Source organism: Globicephala melas, chromosome 11, assembly GCF_963455315.2.
Source record: "Globicephala melas chromosome 11, mGloMel1.2, whole genome shotgun sequence".
Taxonomy (NCBI): Eukaryota; Metazoa; Chordata; class Mammalia; order Artiodactyla; family Delphinidae; genus Globicephala; species Globicephala melas.
Window position 1 is genome coordinate 34,760,447 of NC_083324.2, and position 15,462 is coordinate 34,775,908.

Sequence of the window (15,462 nt, forward strand, 5' to 3'; positions counted from 1 at the left end):
TAGAAACGTTATTTGTGCTTGCCCTTGCCTGACAAACTTTATAATTATTAGGTGGTTTGGTACTCATGTGTTTGCCTAAATGCACACTGGTATTAGAATAAATAAGATAAAATAAAATAAAACCTGCCTGAGATCACCTGAGTAATTGATCAAAATTAATAACCACATTGGAATTAAAAGTCTGAAATTTGCCTCCAACAAGAAAACCATGCCTATGTTTTCATTTCCCGTAATTTTGACTAGCATTTGTAAATCGGAGCAACTCAGGCTGCAGCAGTTCCTAATGAGAGAAAAAGCAAAGCAGAAATATTTCTGTCAGAAAAGAAACTTTGAGAAAAAGAAGGAAAGAAAAAAATGAACAAAAGAGGCTCAGACAAACACTTAGCAAAGCCATACAAAAAGAACTTTATCTGGTCCTCAAGTGACCAAGCGTGAGTGTACAAATACAATAAGATATATGTGTGGGTAAGATGCGCGAAATGAATTCTAACTGGTTTATCCTGCTCTGCGGATGTCCTGGTGACTGGGCTAATGAGACCAATAAACTGCCCTGAAAGACTGAAAACTGTCATTTCCGAGATTTCAAGACTTTGAAAAATAATCTGCCAGGGAAAAGTACAGTAATTGAAGTGGTGCTGTGAATTAAAACACTGGCATCACATGTTGAATGCACTAATCTCATGGGATGACAAATAACCGTGTTTATTCAACAAAAATGTTCAGCCTGGTAGCGCCTCCCCAATAAAAGCAATCCATAGAGTGCCAGGCTTCCTACAGGCAGCACAGCACTGCTACCCAATTCCTGATAAATGAATACTCCTATTTAATTATTTAAAAGACCATCAATTTCCACATTGATCAAAAGTCATAATTATCAAAATGGCTTAAAAGAACCAACCTTTTACTTTGCTGACTCTGTCCTGTGGAAAGAGACATCACATTCACGTATTAAAGCCGCTCTCTCTCAATATATAGGTGATAACGCAAAAACCTGGTTATGCACTCCAAGGAGAGCACGCTTGATAAGTGCTGCATGAGGCATCCAAAGTAAATGTCAATTCTTTTCTAGCATTAATGGCAGAGACACACAGTACCTGTATTTCCGCTGTGTATTTATCATCACGATTCTGTTAAATATAATTGGAACTCTTCATTCCCATGAACATGCGTTCCCTGAATGCAGAACTAAACAGAATGACAAACCCAGCTCCTACCAAATTCTCCCTAAGAAGGATGAAATGAGAATCATGCCAGTTTAATACCTTTTATTGTGAATGTTAGGGGTGTGGAGCCCATGAGTTTAACAGCCTAGGTTACTGGACCTACTACAATGCTTCTCACTGAATCCCAAAATAGAGAGGTAATGAAACTATGCCTCCCCAAAAGAAGCCACACAAAGCGCATTCTTTGGGGAAAATGAAGCAAGATAGAGGCAGCTGAATACTGGCATGAATATGTCAAATAGGAAAGTTAATTAAAAGTTGAAGTGAATGGAAACCGCTGCAGTATCTCCCAGCTAAGAAGGCAGGACACAGGCACACAGCCACACTCCAGTGCTTTGCTTTCAGGGGCCCGCTGTCCTATAACAACTAAAGCCTCTCAAGATTGACTCCAACTCCCATACACGAGTCCTACGTTTTTCCATTCTGTACTGGAAACACAAAACTTTGCCAAAATGTGGACTACAGCATTTTATACGATCAAAAATATCCTCTTTATAAGGAACAAACAGATTGCTATTCCTGTGCTCAGCAAAGAAAAAAATAGAAAAAATAGGAAAAGTCTGGCAGTGGGTACCAAATATATTATCATAAGCTAAAGTAATGAAAGCCACAGTATTAAAGAAACAACTGATGAAATCTCCTTTCTAAAGCCATGGCAGTGAGGTACATTGTTAAATAGCTATATTTACATTGAGGAAATCAGTGATAATACTGCTACCTCGAATTATATTACCTAATAAAAACCTGTTACCAAAATGGCAGTTTTCCCAATCTCCAAACACTTTAAAATTGGTGGCCAATTACTATTTAACTTACATTCACAATTACTATTTTGTAAAGTTTTTGCCTTAGTGCAAAAATTACTAAACTCCCATTCTAAAAGTGAACACCCTGCATCAATTCACAACATAAAGTGTCAATTAGAAAAACTACATAGAGTACATAAACTTGTACAGTGGTATACAATATACCTTACTTAACTGAAAATCAAGTTTAAATGTCCATGCCTTAAAAGTATGATTACAGACTCTTACGCAACACCTTTGGGTCCCCTTACTACAGTGTTAATGCATTTATCAACCAAGTTTTCTAACTCATCTCGAGAGTATCTTAATTGTCAAGGATGCAGTGATGTGATGGAAGGGTGCATAGAGTTTTGACGCAGGAGTAATTCCTCATGCACATGGACAGAAACTTGAAAATAAGCAAGAGAAAGGCAACTGTCTCCTTGCTTTTCCAAATGATGTTATGCCTCCCCCGACTCTGAGCACCTCACATCCTTTCTCATTCATACTCTGAGTTCTCGAAATCAATTTTCTTTGCTGATTATAAAAATACAATCATATTTGGGGGCAATGGGCCAAGACAGCCAAAAGGTACCTCCCCAAGTTGTCTAACATGCCCTGCCCCATCATTCATGGAAGTCCCTGCCTAGCAAGCCGAAGTGGTGGGTATCGCAGGACTCCATGGCCAGCAACTGCAATCCAAATGCAAGAGCAAATAAATGCCCACCCCAGAACCTAGGGCCCACCAACACCTCACCTTCCCCATGCATCAGATTACAAAACGCCAGGCAACAGCAAGAAATGACAACAAAGCCACAAACAGCTGGAAATAATTACCCAATTGTCAAGCTGCAAACATGACAAAAGCAAAGCGCAGCTTGTGAATACAGTATCAGAAAGGATGCTGATAAGGTAAGAGAAGCATTTTAGCTTTTTCCAATTTGCTATTATAGAGTAGCCAATAATATGGTTGATGGGATTTTGTGCAGTGTGTGTGTGTGTGTGTGTGTGTGTGTGTGTTGTGTGTTAACTTCAGAGAGAAGGAAAAAATATATTTCACGTGCTCCTACAAAATGTGAGATACGAGATATGTAAGCACAGCCCCCCCACAAAAAAAAGTTCACAGGCTCTGAAGGGTTACTTTCAGAGCTGTTACAACTAAACTACAACGTGCAGATGAAAAATATTTCTTTAAAGTTATACAAAATGTTCTCTTCTTTAAAAGCATAAGCAAAATACACAGGCAATGCAATAGGCCAGAACTCTTCACATAAAACATCTGACACGCAGGCAAAATGCCAAAGCTGAGTACAGACTGGTCCAGATTAAAAGAACACTAGCAAAAAAGGCAACTCCTATAAACTGAGAGGCAGGTCACAGGTATGTAAATTATCACTGACCATAAAGGCACATCATAACCTCAAGTTTTTATCAACTGCCTATAATTCAATGAACTCTGTCCCCAAATAACAGAGTTGTGATAACAGTCTTTCCATGGTTTCAGAGAATATGGCTATTGGCAATTTTTAAGCCAGGCTAACCTCTGTCATTCCATTGTGGGCTCATGCTTCATTACGATATTTGGATTTCATGTGACAAACTGTTTCATATAATGTCCCCAAAAACTCTACTCTCTAAAGCAGAATGCCATAAATAAAATACGTACTTGGTTACCAGGCAGCACGCATGACACATATGTTACATTGGCCCAAAAAGCACATTTTAAAATACTTAAAAGTTAACTTAACAATTTAAGCTTTTTGTATCAGAGAATTATCCCCTAAAGGCCAATTTTATTTTCTATCTTTGAGAGAATTACTGGATTAATCCTGTTGATTTGTTAACTTGAAATTCTTTTAACCCCTCTAATCTCTCCTCCCCGGCCCATTTTTTCCCCTTTTTTCTTGGAGGGGAGGGCGAAAGACCATATATCTCACAATGTAATTTTAAGCATAATGCTGCCTGTTTGAATTAAAATTGATGCAGGTTCTGATAAAAGCCTAATAATCAATTCTGCATTCTCATTACTCTCCAGAATATATGGATGCAGACCAATTTCTTAAGTTTGTAGACTACTCTCATAGGTTATTACCCAGCAGTGCAGCTGAGTGGAAAGATAACCACATTCATTCTCCTTATCTGTAATGATGTAATGCATCCCAGCCCTGAGTCTAGATGATTGGGGAATAATGGGATCGTACAACTGCGGGGATGACAAACAATAGTGCAGCATCTTTCTCTGATATACTGAACCCCAGCCTCCAACGCAGGCAAGGTGAAAGACATCATAACAGGCACTGATTCTGCCCCTTGGATGAAGTTAGCGTTTTTTGGCCAGAGGAGCATCTGCTCTCACACTGAAACAGCAATACCGACACTGAGAGGAGAGCCATGCAAAAACACTCAGTTTCCGAGCCCCAGCCAGGACAGTGCCAGTGAGTATCCTCCTTTTCTTTGTGTTTAGAATCAAGTGTCATCTAAAAATAACCGGTTGGTAGGGAGAAGTCACTGCACAGTACATTGCCAAGAAACGGAGGATCAGAGACACCTCTGATAACTGATGCTGCTCGGGGTTCACGTTTGTTTGGAAAACTAAATCTGCCTCCATTTTCTGTGCTGGAAAAATCATCGCTTCCTGCCACCACAGAAACCTTACCTTCTGCAGAAGCTGGGAGCCGGAGTACTTAGCTGCAATAGATTTTATCTCTCCCCCAAAAGCAGAGGCCCAGAGCTTCACCCTACAGGGAGAAAGGGCACAGGAACAAATGTAACACCGTGTCACAGTCAACACGCACGCATACGCACACACGGGGCTGTGGCTGAAGGAGCCAGGCGGTATAACATTGGAGAAAAAAAAAAAAAAGACAGAAAAAGCGCCTTGGTAGAAACTGCCAGCACCAAACTGCAGAGCGCAGCGCGGGAGGGGGCCCGAGGGGGTCACACAGTTCAAAATGCGCAAAGTGTCCCAGGCTCTCCGAAAGACGACTGAATGTTATTTGAATAATTGCCTGAGAACTTGACCACCCAAACTGAGCATCACCTGGCAAAGATTAGTCGAAAGAAATCCACCCATCCCCCCCTCCCCAAAAAGAAGTGAGATGGCAAGATAGCAAAGAAGGGGTAAATAAACGGCCCATGGAAGTTGCACGCGGTAAACAGGCTTCAAAGTTGGTGCTGTCGCCGGCGGTGAGCCTCTCCAGGTCTCCCTCGCAGCCCGGGGAGGGGGCGAGGGGATCCCACCCCAGTCACGCCGCCCCACGCGGGTCCCCGCCGGCAGGTGCTAGAGGCGAGGCCGATGCCCGCGGCAGGTCCTGCTGGCCGCACCTGCAGGAGCCCAAACTTGGGCACAGCGAGTCGCGGGCGGCAGGGTACCCTCCCCGGGCGGCACAGGACCTGGCACTTACACTGAGAGCGGGATCTGCTGCTCCGAGCGCACCACGTCCCCCAGCGTGGCAAAGAGAAGCGCGGCGGTCAGGAGTGCCGAGGCTCCCCGGGACGCGCGCCGCTGCGAGCCCGGCCCGGCCATGCTAGGCTCCTTCCGACGCGCCGGCGGCGGCGACGAGAGCGGCAGCGGGGAGCTGCGCCGAGCGGGCGGTGGGCGAGCGCGCTGCGCTGCCTGCTCCACGCCGCCCCGCCTGCCTCTCGCGCGCCGGGCGCACTCGGGGAGCAGAAAAAGGAGCGGGGCGGGGAGGGCGGAGAGGAGGAGGGAGGGGAGAGAGGTGGAGAGGGAGGCAGGCGGGGGAGGAAGCAGGGAGACACGCCTCTCGCAGCGGCGGCCGCCCGGCCCCGCCTCGGCGGCTCTAGGAGTCCGGCCGGCCGCGGCGGGAGGGCGGGGGGCGCTGCGCGGGCGGGGACTTGCAAACTCCAGTGTCCTTGGACGCGGCTGAGAGCGCCCTGCCCCGCCCGGCCCACTGCGGCCGCCGAGTTCTTTACAACTCCGCAGTCCGCCGCCGCGGACGCCACTCTCGGGCTGGACCCGGGCCGGACCCCGCAACCCCCAGCCCAGAGCTGGTTGGGGGGCGGGGCGCAGGCGGGAGGCTAGGGCCCGGCCGGGTAACAGGCGGCGGCGGGTCGGGTCCTGAGGAGCACAGAGGTGGCGCGACCCCCGTCCCCGCCGCGCAGTTTCCCGGAGGGCAAGGGGTGCAGGGAAGAGGCCAAAGTCTGAGGAAGGGGCCGGGGCTCGCGGCGGCGGACTGGGTCGGGCAAGGCTGAGTGCGGTGCGGATGAGAGCGGGGCTCGGCTGCGTGGCCGCCCGCGGCTGCTCCTCCGGCCGCAGCGCCGATCAGGGAAGGCGCGGAGGGCGGCGCTGCCGGCGCGGCGCTGGCACACGAGCGCGGGGCTCCCGGTTTCGGGCCGCAGCGGGGCCTCCCTGGCGCGCCTGAACCCGGGCCGGGCTTCCGAGCACCTCGCGCTCTGACCCGCTGGGGCCCGGGGTCCGCGCGACTGCGGCGAGTTGGGGGGTCGGGAGGGGAAGCACTGCTTCTCCAAGTCTATCCTGACTGGCGGACTCCCTGGATTTCGGGAGTAAGAGAGTCCTCTGAGGCTCGGGGGCTCACCCGCTCCCCACTCGGACCCCCACCCGCTGGGCAGGAGACGCGGTCGAGCGGCTAGCCTAGGCGGGGGCGAGGAGGAAGGAAGTCGGAGAAGCCCTGGGCGTCCGGGGAACCAGGCTTCCCTGCAGCCTCTCTCGCCGCCGTCCTCAGCTCGGGACCCGGCTTCGGAGCCCCGGCCTCTGCGAGAGGGAGGTCTGGGTGTGACTGGGAACTTTGTGGGGCCCTCGCGCCGACCGGCAGTAAAGACCGACACGGGCAAAGCTGAGTCATCCTTGACCCACCGAGCGCAACTCGACTGACCCCCGGAAGCCGCGCGCTCCTGATGCTGCGGGGTCTCCCGGGGCATCCGCCGCCTGGGTTCGCCTGGTTTGTATGACTCCCCTACAAGGGCTTTGGGACCTTCCCCGTCACCTGCCTCAACGCCCTCAGCTTTCAGGGGAGAGAGCAAGGGTGGGCTCCAGTTTCCTTCTGGTGCTTCCGGGCGAGAATCTAGGCCGGCTCTCCTGCCCAGCATCCCTGCAAAAAGTTACCCCAGCACATGTGGCGCTGGATCTCAGAGTTGACTGAACTGGGAGAAGGACCGCCCAGGTGCCCTTGGTGTTTTTGCGGAGTGCGGGGAGAGCCCGGGCTTCAGTGGGCGGGTCGTGTTCCCACCTCGGGGCGCAGCTCTGGGAACAGGCCCCGCCCAGGAAGCGCCAGGTGCTTCCCGCCCACGGGCAGCATCTACAATCTCCATGGATGACTAACCGGTTATAATGAATTCTCCGCTTCTGTGCACACCTTCCGTCTATGGAAGTGTGCTAGCACTTCCAAACGGAGACAAGCGCGGCCTGACCCCAGGGCAAAGGTCCGGATGGCTTTGCTGCTCAAATTGGGGGCTGGGAGGAAAATAATTCTCCCGTCAGACCCCAGGAGCCTTCTTTCTAAATGAATAAGTGTGAGTGAGTGAAAGCATACTAGTCCTTATTTATAAGCCTACAGTCCACTACCAATGTAGTATCTATATGATAATGGCCTTCATGCATTCCCTCATTCATCCAGTGAATAACTGTCGAGCATCTCTGTGACAGGACCGTAGGGTGTGCCGGAGACCCACTGGTGAACAAATCAGACACCTGCCCTCAAGGAGTTTATACACTATTAAGGGAGACAGGCTTTACTCCAAAAGCCATAATGATAAGTGCATAATTATAAACTTTGACAAAAGGTCAACTATAGTATGCACGAAGAAAAAGTACCTGTAATATCCATATTATTGTTATGACTATTAACTGATGAGAAAATTGAGGCACAGCAAAATCATACAGCTTAGTCATATATAAACAACCACTTGACTGCTGGACTATATTGAGAGCCACTTGGGCATCAAGGTCATGACGACATTTTATGACAAAGTAATTATTCTCTGCCAGCCTTATGCAGGTGAACATCACAGGCATTTGGGGGCAACTGGAGAGGAACCGGGAGAGGAGCCCTGGCGCAGGAAATCACAACCCCAGAGAATCACAGCACCCGGAGCATTTGTAACTTATACATGGACCATCTTAAAGAGAGCATATGCACAACACATTTAAGAAAGATCCCACTAAACACTTCCTACTCTCTCAAAAATAAAAAATATTTAAACTATCTGATATTAATAAAATCAGAGCTCAAAGTGTCACAGATTTGAAGTCCTATCAGCTACTAACTCTATCATCCTTTCCAGAATCACAAAAATCAGTGCTGAGAGGGATCTCTCAGCCTTCTAGTGCCATACTCTTATTTAACAGAAGGGGCTCAGAAAGGTTTAGCCAGTTGTCCGAAGACACCCAACCACTTAAAGGAGGGTCTCCAAACCAAAGCAGGGGGTTCGTTCAGCCACATCAGGACAAGGGACCAAGAAAGCCTTCGATTTGCCAAGTGCAGCCCCAGGCATCTGGTCCTACTTGCCATTTTCACCCAAAAGCCTATACTTCACCACCCAACTCTCAATGAAGCATTGAATCCAGCCAATGAACATTTCATTGGCAGACCTACAGCCTCTGTCCCATCAGCTGAGGATACTGCACTTGTTCTGCCACAACAAAGAGAGGCTGGAGGGGTTTGAGCAGAAGTGAAACATGATGAAACAGAGGTGAGTGTTTTAGAAATGCTCACCTGGTCCTGGTCTAAGTAATGGGTTCTAGAGGAGACCCCAAAGCAGCCATTCTCAGAGCAGGAGAGGGCATTGCCCCTGGCGGCATAATGAATCACTGGGACTTCTCTATTTGTCACAATGACTTGGAATCCTACTGGCATTTCATGGATGGGAGCAGGACAGTCCCACACAAAGAAGAATCATCCTGTGTCCCACTGGACTTTCAAAGGACCCACTGGACATTCAGATAGGAGAAAAATCTGCTAATAATCACCTGAATCTAGAACTTAAACCTATTTTATATATAAGTACGAAGGAGTTTTTGCATGGTTTTAATAAACACTGAATTTTCCAGGAATGCAACTGCAGTGTAATAAAGAGAAAGTTGTCTTCTGTTTTGTTCAGAACCTTACCAAAAAGGTTTTGTTTGCTTTTGTTTTTGGTGTTTTACCATTTTGGAAAATCACTTCTCCAACTATAGCTGTGCTCATGGATCCTGAGTCACCAATAGAGCACCTCTGTATCAGTCTGCATTTGGGGGTGTGGCATTCCTATTTAGTCTGCTTACAGGCACAAGTACACAAGCACTTCACATAGTGAAATGCTTCTTATTTTATTATAAATTACTTTTATTTATCTTTGATATTACCAGATGAAGCATCATATTGATTTTTTGGTTTTAATTCTGACTTTAAGTAGGTTATATTGTCTCAGAATTTCATATCAGAATGGTAATGGGGGTGTGTGTGAAGATCTATTGCTCTATATTAGAAACACCATTGAAAGACTGTGATGTTGCTGGTGGAGATACAAAATGGTTCACCCTGAAGGAGCAAAATGACAAATGCTTTAACTTTTGACCCAGCAATCCCTTTTCTGGAAATTTATCTTACAGTTGCTAAATGATATACATGTGCAGTTATTCATTACCGCATTATCTCTAAGAGCAGAAGACTGGAAGCAACCCAAGTGACTATCAGTACATAATTGGTTAAAGAAACTGGTGCATCCACACAGTGGAATATTATGCAGCTATTTAAAAAATGAGGATGCTTTCTATATATGGATGTGAAAAGATCTCTAAAGAGACTTCCCTGGTGGCACAGTGTAAGAATCCGCCTGCCAATGCAGAGGACACGGGTTCGATCCCTGCTCCAGGAAGATCCCACATGCCGCGGAGCAACCAACCCCGTGTGCCACAACAACTGAGCCACTGCTCTAAAGCCCGCGCACCTAAAGCCCGTGCTCCACAACAAGAGAAGCCACTGCAGTGAGAAGCCCATGCACCGTAATGAAGAGTAGCCCCCGCTTACCACAACTAGAGAAAGCCCACGCACAGCAAGGAAGACCCAACGCAGCCAAAAATGAAATTAATTAATTAAAATAAAATAAAAAATATCTCTAGAGTATATTTTTAAAAAAATTTTAAAGCATGGTACATAGCAGGATATATGGCATGTTGCCTTTTTTTTATTATTAATTAATTTTTGGCTGCACTGGGTCTTCATTGCTGCACGCGGGCTTTCTCTAGTTGCAGTGAGCGGGGTCTACTCTGCGTTGCAGTGCACCGGCTTCTCATTGCAGTGGCTTCTCTTGTTATGGAGCACGGGCTCTAGGCGCACAGGCTTCAGTAGTTGTGGCACATGGGCTCAGTAGTTGTGGTGCACGGGCTTAGTTGCTCCACAGCATGTGGGATCTTCCCGGACCAGGGATAGAACCTGTGTCCCCTGCACTGGCAGGCGGATTCTTAACCACTGCGCCACCAGGGAAGCCCCACATTGCCTTTCTGTAAGAAAGGGGGAAAATAAGATTACATATTTTTATTTGCTTAAGAAAACAATGGAAGATACACAGGAAACTACTAATAGTTACTCCCTGTTGGGAGATTAGGAGGAACAGAGTAGATGGGGATGGGATTCAGAGTGACACTTCACAATATCTATCATTTTAAATCATTTTGATTTTTGAGCCTTGTTAACCTATTACTTATTCAAAACAATAAGAAGATAAATGTTCATAGCTCTTGGAACAGTTCAGACACTGGGGCCAGAGCTGGAGTGAAAGGAGTGGTCATTAGGATGAAATGTGCGAGACACTTAGAGACCTTGATTCCCTACAGAGGTGGTTCTCAAGCCCTCAGAGGTTCTGATTCAGTAGGTTCAAGTTGTGTCAGGAGATGGAGGGGCATCTGTGTTTCTAATAAGCCCCTCAGAGGATTCTGATGCTGGTGGCCATGAACCACTGTTGGCAAGCATGCGGTTTCTTTTACATGAAATGTAGTGTAAAGCCGAGTGGCATTATGGACTTTGGGTTCAAGCAAACCTACATTCAAGTCATGGCTCACCCTCACATCAGCCATGAGAATTGGGCAAGTTACCCAACCTTTCTGAGCCACACTTTTTCAACCACAAAAGATAGATAACAACAGCACCAGAGAGCAGATATCACACAGACATAAAGAGGGTGCAATGGGACGATGCAGCTAATAATTCGACAAATGTTCATTACTGCTTCCATTCTGCAAATACAGCAAGATTTCCACACCTGGGCTATTGCCCTGGCTCACTCTGCCTTGGAGTGCCAAAGCTTCCTGCTTCACCATCACCATGCATACACATACACACACACGCACAGAACCCACCTCTGCATCCCCACCACACTGCCCAGCCCACACTGCTCTGCACCATCCTCCATAAAGACATCCCTTCCCCTCGCCGCTCTCAAATACATTCCTTTTTCTTCCTATGGTAGCTAGAGCCATCTTTTCAAAGACAAAAATCAGACCATAGTCATTCCCCTCCTCAAAATCCTCCAGTGGGTTTCTGTTTCCAATTAAAATACGGGCTCCTAACCAAGGCACCCAAGGCCCTTGACTCCCGCCCCCCGCCCCGCCGCAGCCTCACTTCCATCTCTCTCCCCTTTGTTCACTGTGCTCCAGCCAGTCTCCTTGGAGTTCCCAGCAAACGCTGAGCTCCTTCCCACATTTAGGCCTTTGCATATGCTGTGCCCGCTGCCTGGATGACTGTTTCTCACTGTATTCAGGTCCCTGCTCAAATGTTTCCTTCGTGGGGAGAACTTCCCTGACCCACCCCCAAACCCCAGTAAAGGAGAAACACACACCCATCCACACACATACCCCCATACTCACACACTCATACACCTCCGTGCTCTTACCTTGCTTCAGTTTTCTTCCTAGCAGTTATCACTACTGATAGAGTGATTTACTTGTTTATACCATGTCTTCCCCATTGGATGGGATGTGCCCATCTTCATCCCTGAGACTATAATGACTTCAGCAAGGCCTTTGATATTAGCGGGGGCTCGATAAACATCAACTAAATGGCTAGAACAGGTGTCAGCTTGAAATTCCTTTCTCCCAAGTTCCTGCCTGTTTCCGTCTTCCTCAGGCTCTAGCATCCATCTCACACAAGACAGAGCCTTTTAAAAAGCACTAGATTTGCCAAGAAGGAGAGAGTCAGGGAAACTGTTCTTCTGGGGAGAAATGCTCAGTCACATCTCTGTGGGAGGATGCTGGTTGAAAGAAGAAAAGAAAGAGAGACAAGGAAGACTTCTAAAAAGTTTAAAAACACGATGAGAATGGCTCACTGAATGCTGGGATTTTTTTTGGCTACATTGGGTCTTTATTGCTGCATGTGGACTTTCTCTAGTTGCGGTGAGCAGGGGCTACTCTTCGTTCTGGTGTGTGGGCTTCTCATTGCGGTGGCTTCTCTTGTTGCGGAGCACGGACTCTAGGCACTTGGGCTCTAGAGCGCAGGCTCAGTGGTTGTGGCACACGGGCTTAGTTGCTCCGCAGCATGTGGGATCTTCCAGGACCAGGGCTCGAACCCACATCCCCTGCATTGGCAGGTGGATTCTTAACCACTGCGCCACCAGGGAAGCCCTGAATGCTGTTTTTTAAGGTATCAGAGGAAAGAAATTTACTTGTCATCTTCAGAATTCTATTTATTGTACAATGGTGACATTATTTCTAGGCCCGCAATGGTGTTCAGGGTGCAGACTTGTGCCAAGGAGACCACTGTGAACCAGAAGTGTTCCACTCTTAGAAGATATATTCTGGTCTTTGGAGATGTCTGAAATGCAGCCCTTGGAAAAGATAGCCCTGAAGACAGTGTCAGGTTCACTGTGCCCAACCTCCTTACATGGAGCAGGCATTAATGCAGCTTCAGCTGAATTGCACCAAACTAGATGACCCTTTCAAACATTTCTGAATCTTCCACTGGACTGAAAAGAGCTCTTGAATTCCCAACACAGGAAAAGGCAATGGGTGGGCATGTGGGTACTTTGTGCTATATGTGTCCCCTCTATCTAAGAGCTGTCCCCAACTCTGAGAAGGTTGTCCTTGGTGAGTGGCACAGGCCTATCCCAGAAGAGGGAACCGGAAGAACAAGCTGACCATGGAGCAGCTCATCCAAGCCTAGAGATGTGCTGGCACACACATGTTAGAGGCGGCTGGCCCCCTACTACTCAGGGGTGGGGACTGAGTGTGCCAGGCTGTGTGCTCCCCCAGCCCTCCCCTGTCCACCCCCAAACCCACGCTGGGAACCCCCACAACTTTTTTTCATGAAAAGCAGGGTAAATGTGTATTTAAATGATTTAAATGATTCAGTGATTTTTTTTTCACTTTTTTTTTAACATCTTTATTGGAGTATAATTGCTTTATAATGGTGTGTTAGTTTCTGCTGTATAACAAAGTGAATCAGCTATACATATACATACATCCCCATATCTCCTCCCTATTGTGTCTCCCTCCCTCCCACCCTCCCTATCCCATCCCTTTAGGTGGTCACAAAGCACCGAGCTGATCTCCCTATGCTATGCGGCTGCTTCCCACCAGATTCAGTGATTTTTTAATTGAAGTATAGTTGATTTACAATGTTGTGTTACCCCACAACTTTTTTTTTTTACCCCACAACTTTTTATCGAATACTGATTCTCTGCGTGTCTATGTGAGTATACATTATATATATTGTAAATATATATATAATTATACACTCATATTGAGACGTTCTGCACATATATACATATATATATTACACATTATAACCGTATATATATACACATATGTATATTGTACACATATCCACACACGTGTATGTATATGTGTGCAGAATATCGCGATATGACTGTATGAGTGTGTGTGGGCAGGTGTGCGAGTCTGTGTATGTGACTGTGTGAGTGCCTGCACACGTATGTGATTGTATATGTGAGTATATAGACGTGATGTTTTGTGCATGTCTGTGACTGTGCGTATGTGTGCCTGTGAGTAATCATAACATCGCAGTTATCTGCTCTGCAAAAAGCAATCAGTCCTAGGGCAAGGCAGTTCTGGCACTCAATTGAGGAGATTCCTTTAAACCAGTTCTACCTTCGTCCTTGGAGAACAGTGGCCTCACACACACGGTGACACAGCTTCTCAGCAACCACTCTCCAGGCAAGAGAAGAATGCTCGTGTGAAACGAGAAGCCCTTAAATGAACAGTTGCAGCATATGCCGAGCCTACTATTCTGGTTTTGTTTTACATTCAAAGCATCAAGCCAAGTGGAGAAAGAGAAGAAAGTGTTCACACATAGCACACCTTCTAATTATCTGAATCTAAAGTTGCCTGTTTTCATAGAGGGCAGACTGTCTTTTGGAGATTAGAGATGTAAGAAAATGTCTTTCCGGAATTGAATTCATTTCTTTGGGAAAATCTTAAAAACAAGATTTCTAAGTGTCCACCAAAGAGAACTGGTTAAATTAATCACAGTTTATCACATAATGGAATATCATAAAGCCATTAAAAAAGGATAAGGTGACTTCTGTGTACTGACATGCCCACATGCCAGGTGAAAGTGTTAACTGGGAGAAAACAACAGGTTGTTGAACAATATGTGCAGTATAAACCCATTTCTGTTTTTTTTAAATGTAGGTATAGGTATAGGTGTAAGTATAGGTATGGCTGTATCATACTATATATCTTCTGGGTGTGTAAGCATGGAACAAACCAGAGAGTCACATACTAAACTATCAATGCTCGGTACCTCTAGAAGAAATTGTTGGGAAGTTGAAGTGAAACATTTCATTTTTTACTTTCAGCATTTTGGCATTGTTTGAATCCTTACAAAAAGCATGGAAAGTAAAAGTATGAGTATGGAGAGTACAGACAGTTAAGTGGAATATGTCTGGAGGTATTAGCAAGGCAGCATCCGAACAACACAGATGTTCCAAAAATATGATGTATGTGTCATCACCTCTTTTCAAAATCATGATACAGTAGGAAAGGAAGGTCCATCAGGGGTAATGAATGAGCGGCTGGTTGGGAAAGGTGGGGGAGGGAGGTCACTCCTCAGAGCTGCAAAGGATTTCAAATCAGGAGGAACTGATACATGTTTTCTGAGTTGAGAAAATGACCACGTCAGCAGGACCAGATGGTAATGTAGCCTGGATAGTGGCCGCTGACCTCTTATAGTGCATGCATTTGTGGCTTTCCCCTCATTGAGTTGTTTTCACTGATGACAACTGTTTTCTGAAATGTTGAATTGCAGTTGTGCAAATACCTATCACACATTAAAACATTTGCTTTCATGACAGTGTCTGGGGGACAAAAGGTATGTAAAATCCAGGAATATCAATAATCAAAAAGTAGATTTTCTGCTATATTACTTTTATAATAAATATAAATATAATATTCAAAATTTTGCATGAAATAATCAGGTTTCAAATATAAATGGCAAACCCTCTATTTGAAGCCAGTTTTTGGAAGATCCACCCTCAACATTTCA

The 15,462-nt window shown here is 46.4% G+C and overlaps 1 protein-coding gene across 5 annotated transcripts in view; it reads right to left on the minus strand.

Annotated features, from left to right (window-relative positions):
- Positions 1–5,628, minus strand: part of CACNA2D3 (calcium voltage-gated channel auxiliary subunit alpha2delta 3) — a 784,865-nt gene extending 779,237 nt beyond the window's left edge. For all 5 annotated transcript variants that reach the window (XM_060307837.1, XM_060307836.1, XM_060307834.1 and 2 more), the window contains exons 1-2: positions 5,413–5,628; positions 4,665–4,746 (exon numbers count right to left, since the gene is read on the minus strand). In XM_060307837.1, coding sequence (XP_060163820.1) covers positions 4,665–4,746; positions 5,413–5,534 — 204 coding nt within the window. In that variant the 5' untranslated portion in view covers positions 5,535–5,628. The remainder of the gene's footprint in view (positions 1–4,664; positions 4,747–5,412) is intronic.
- Positions 5,629–15,462: the final 9,834 nt, after the last annotated feature.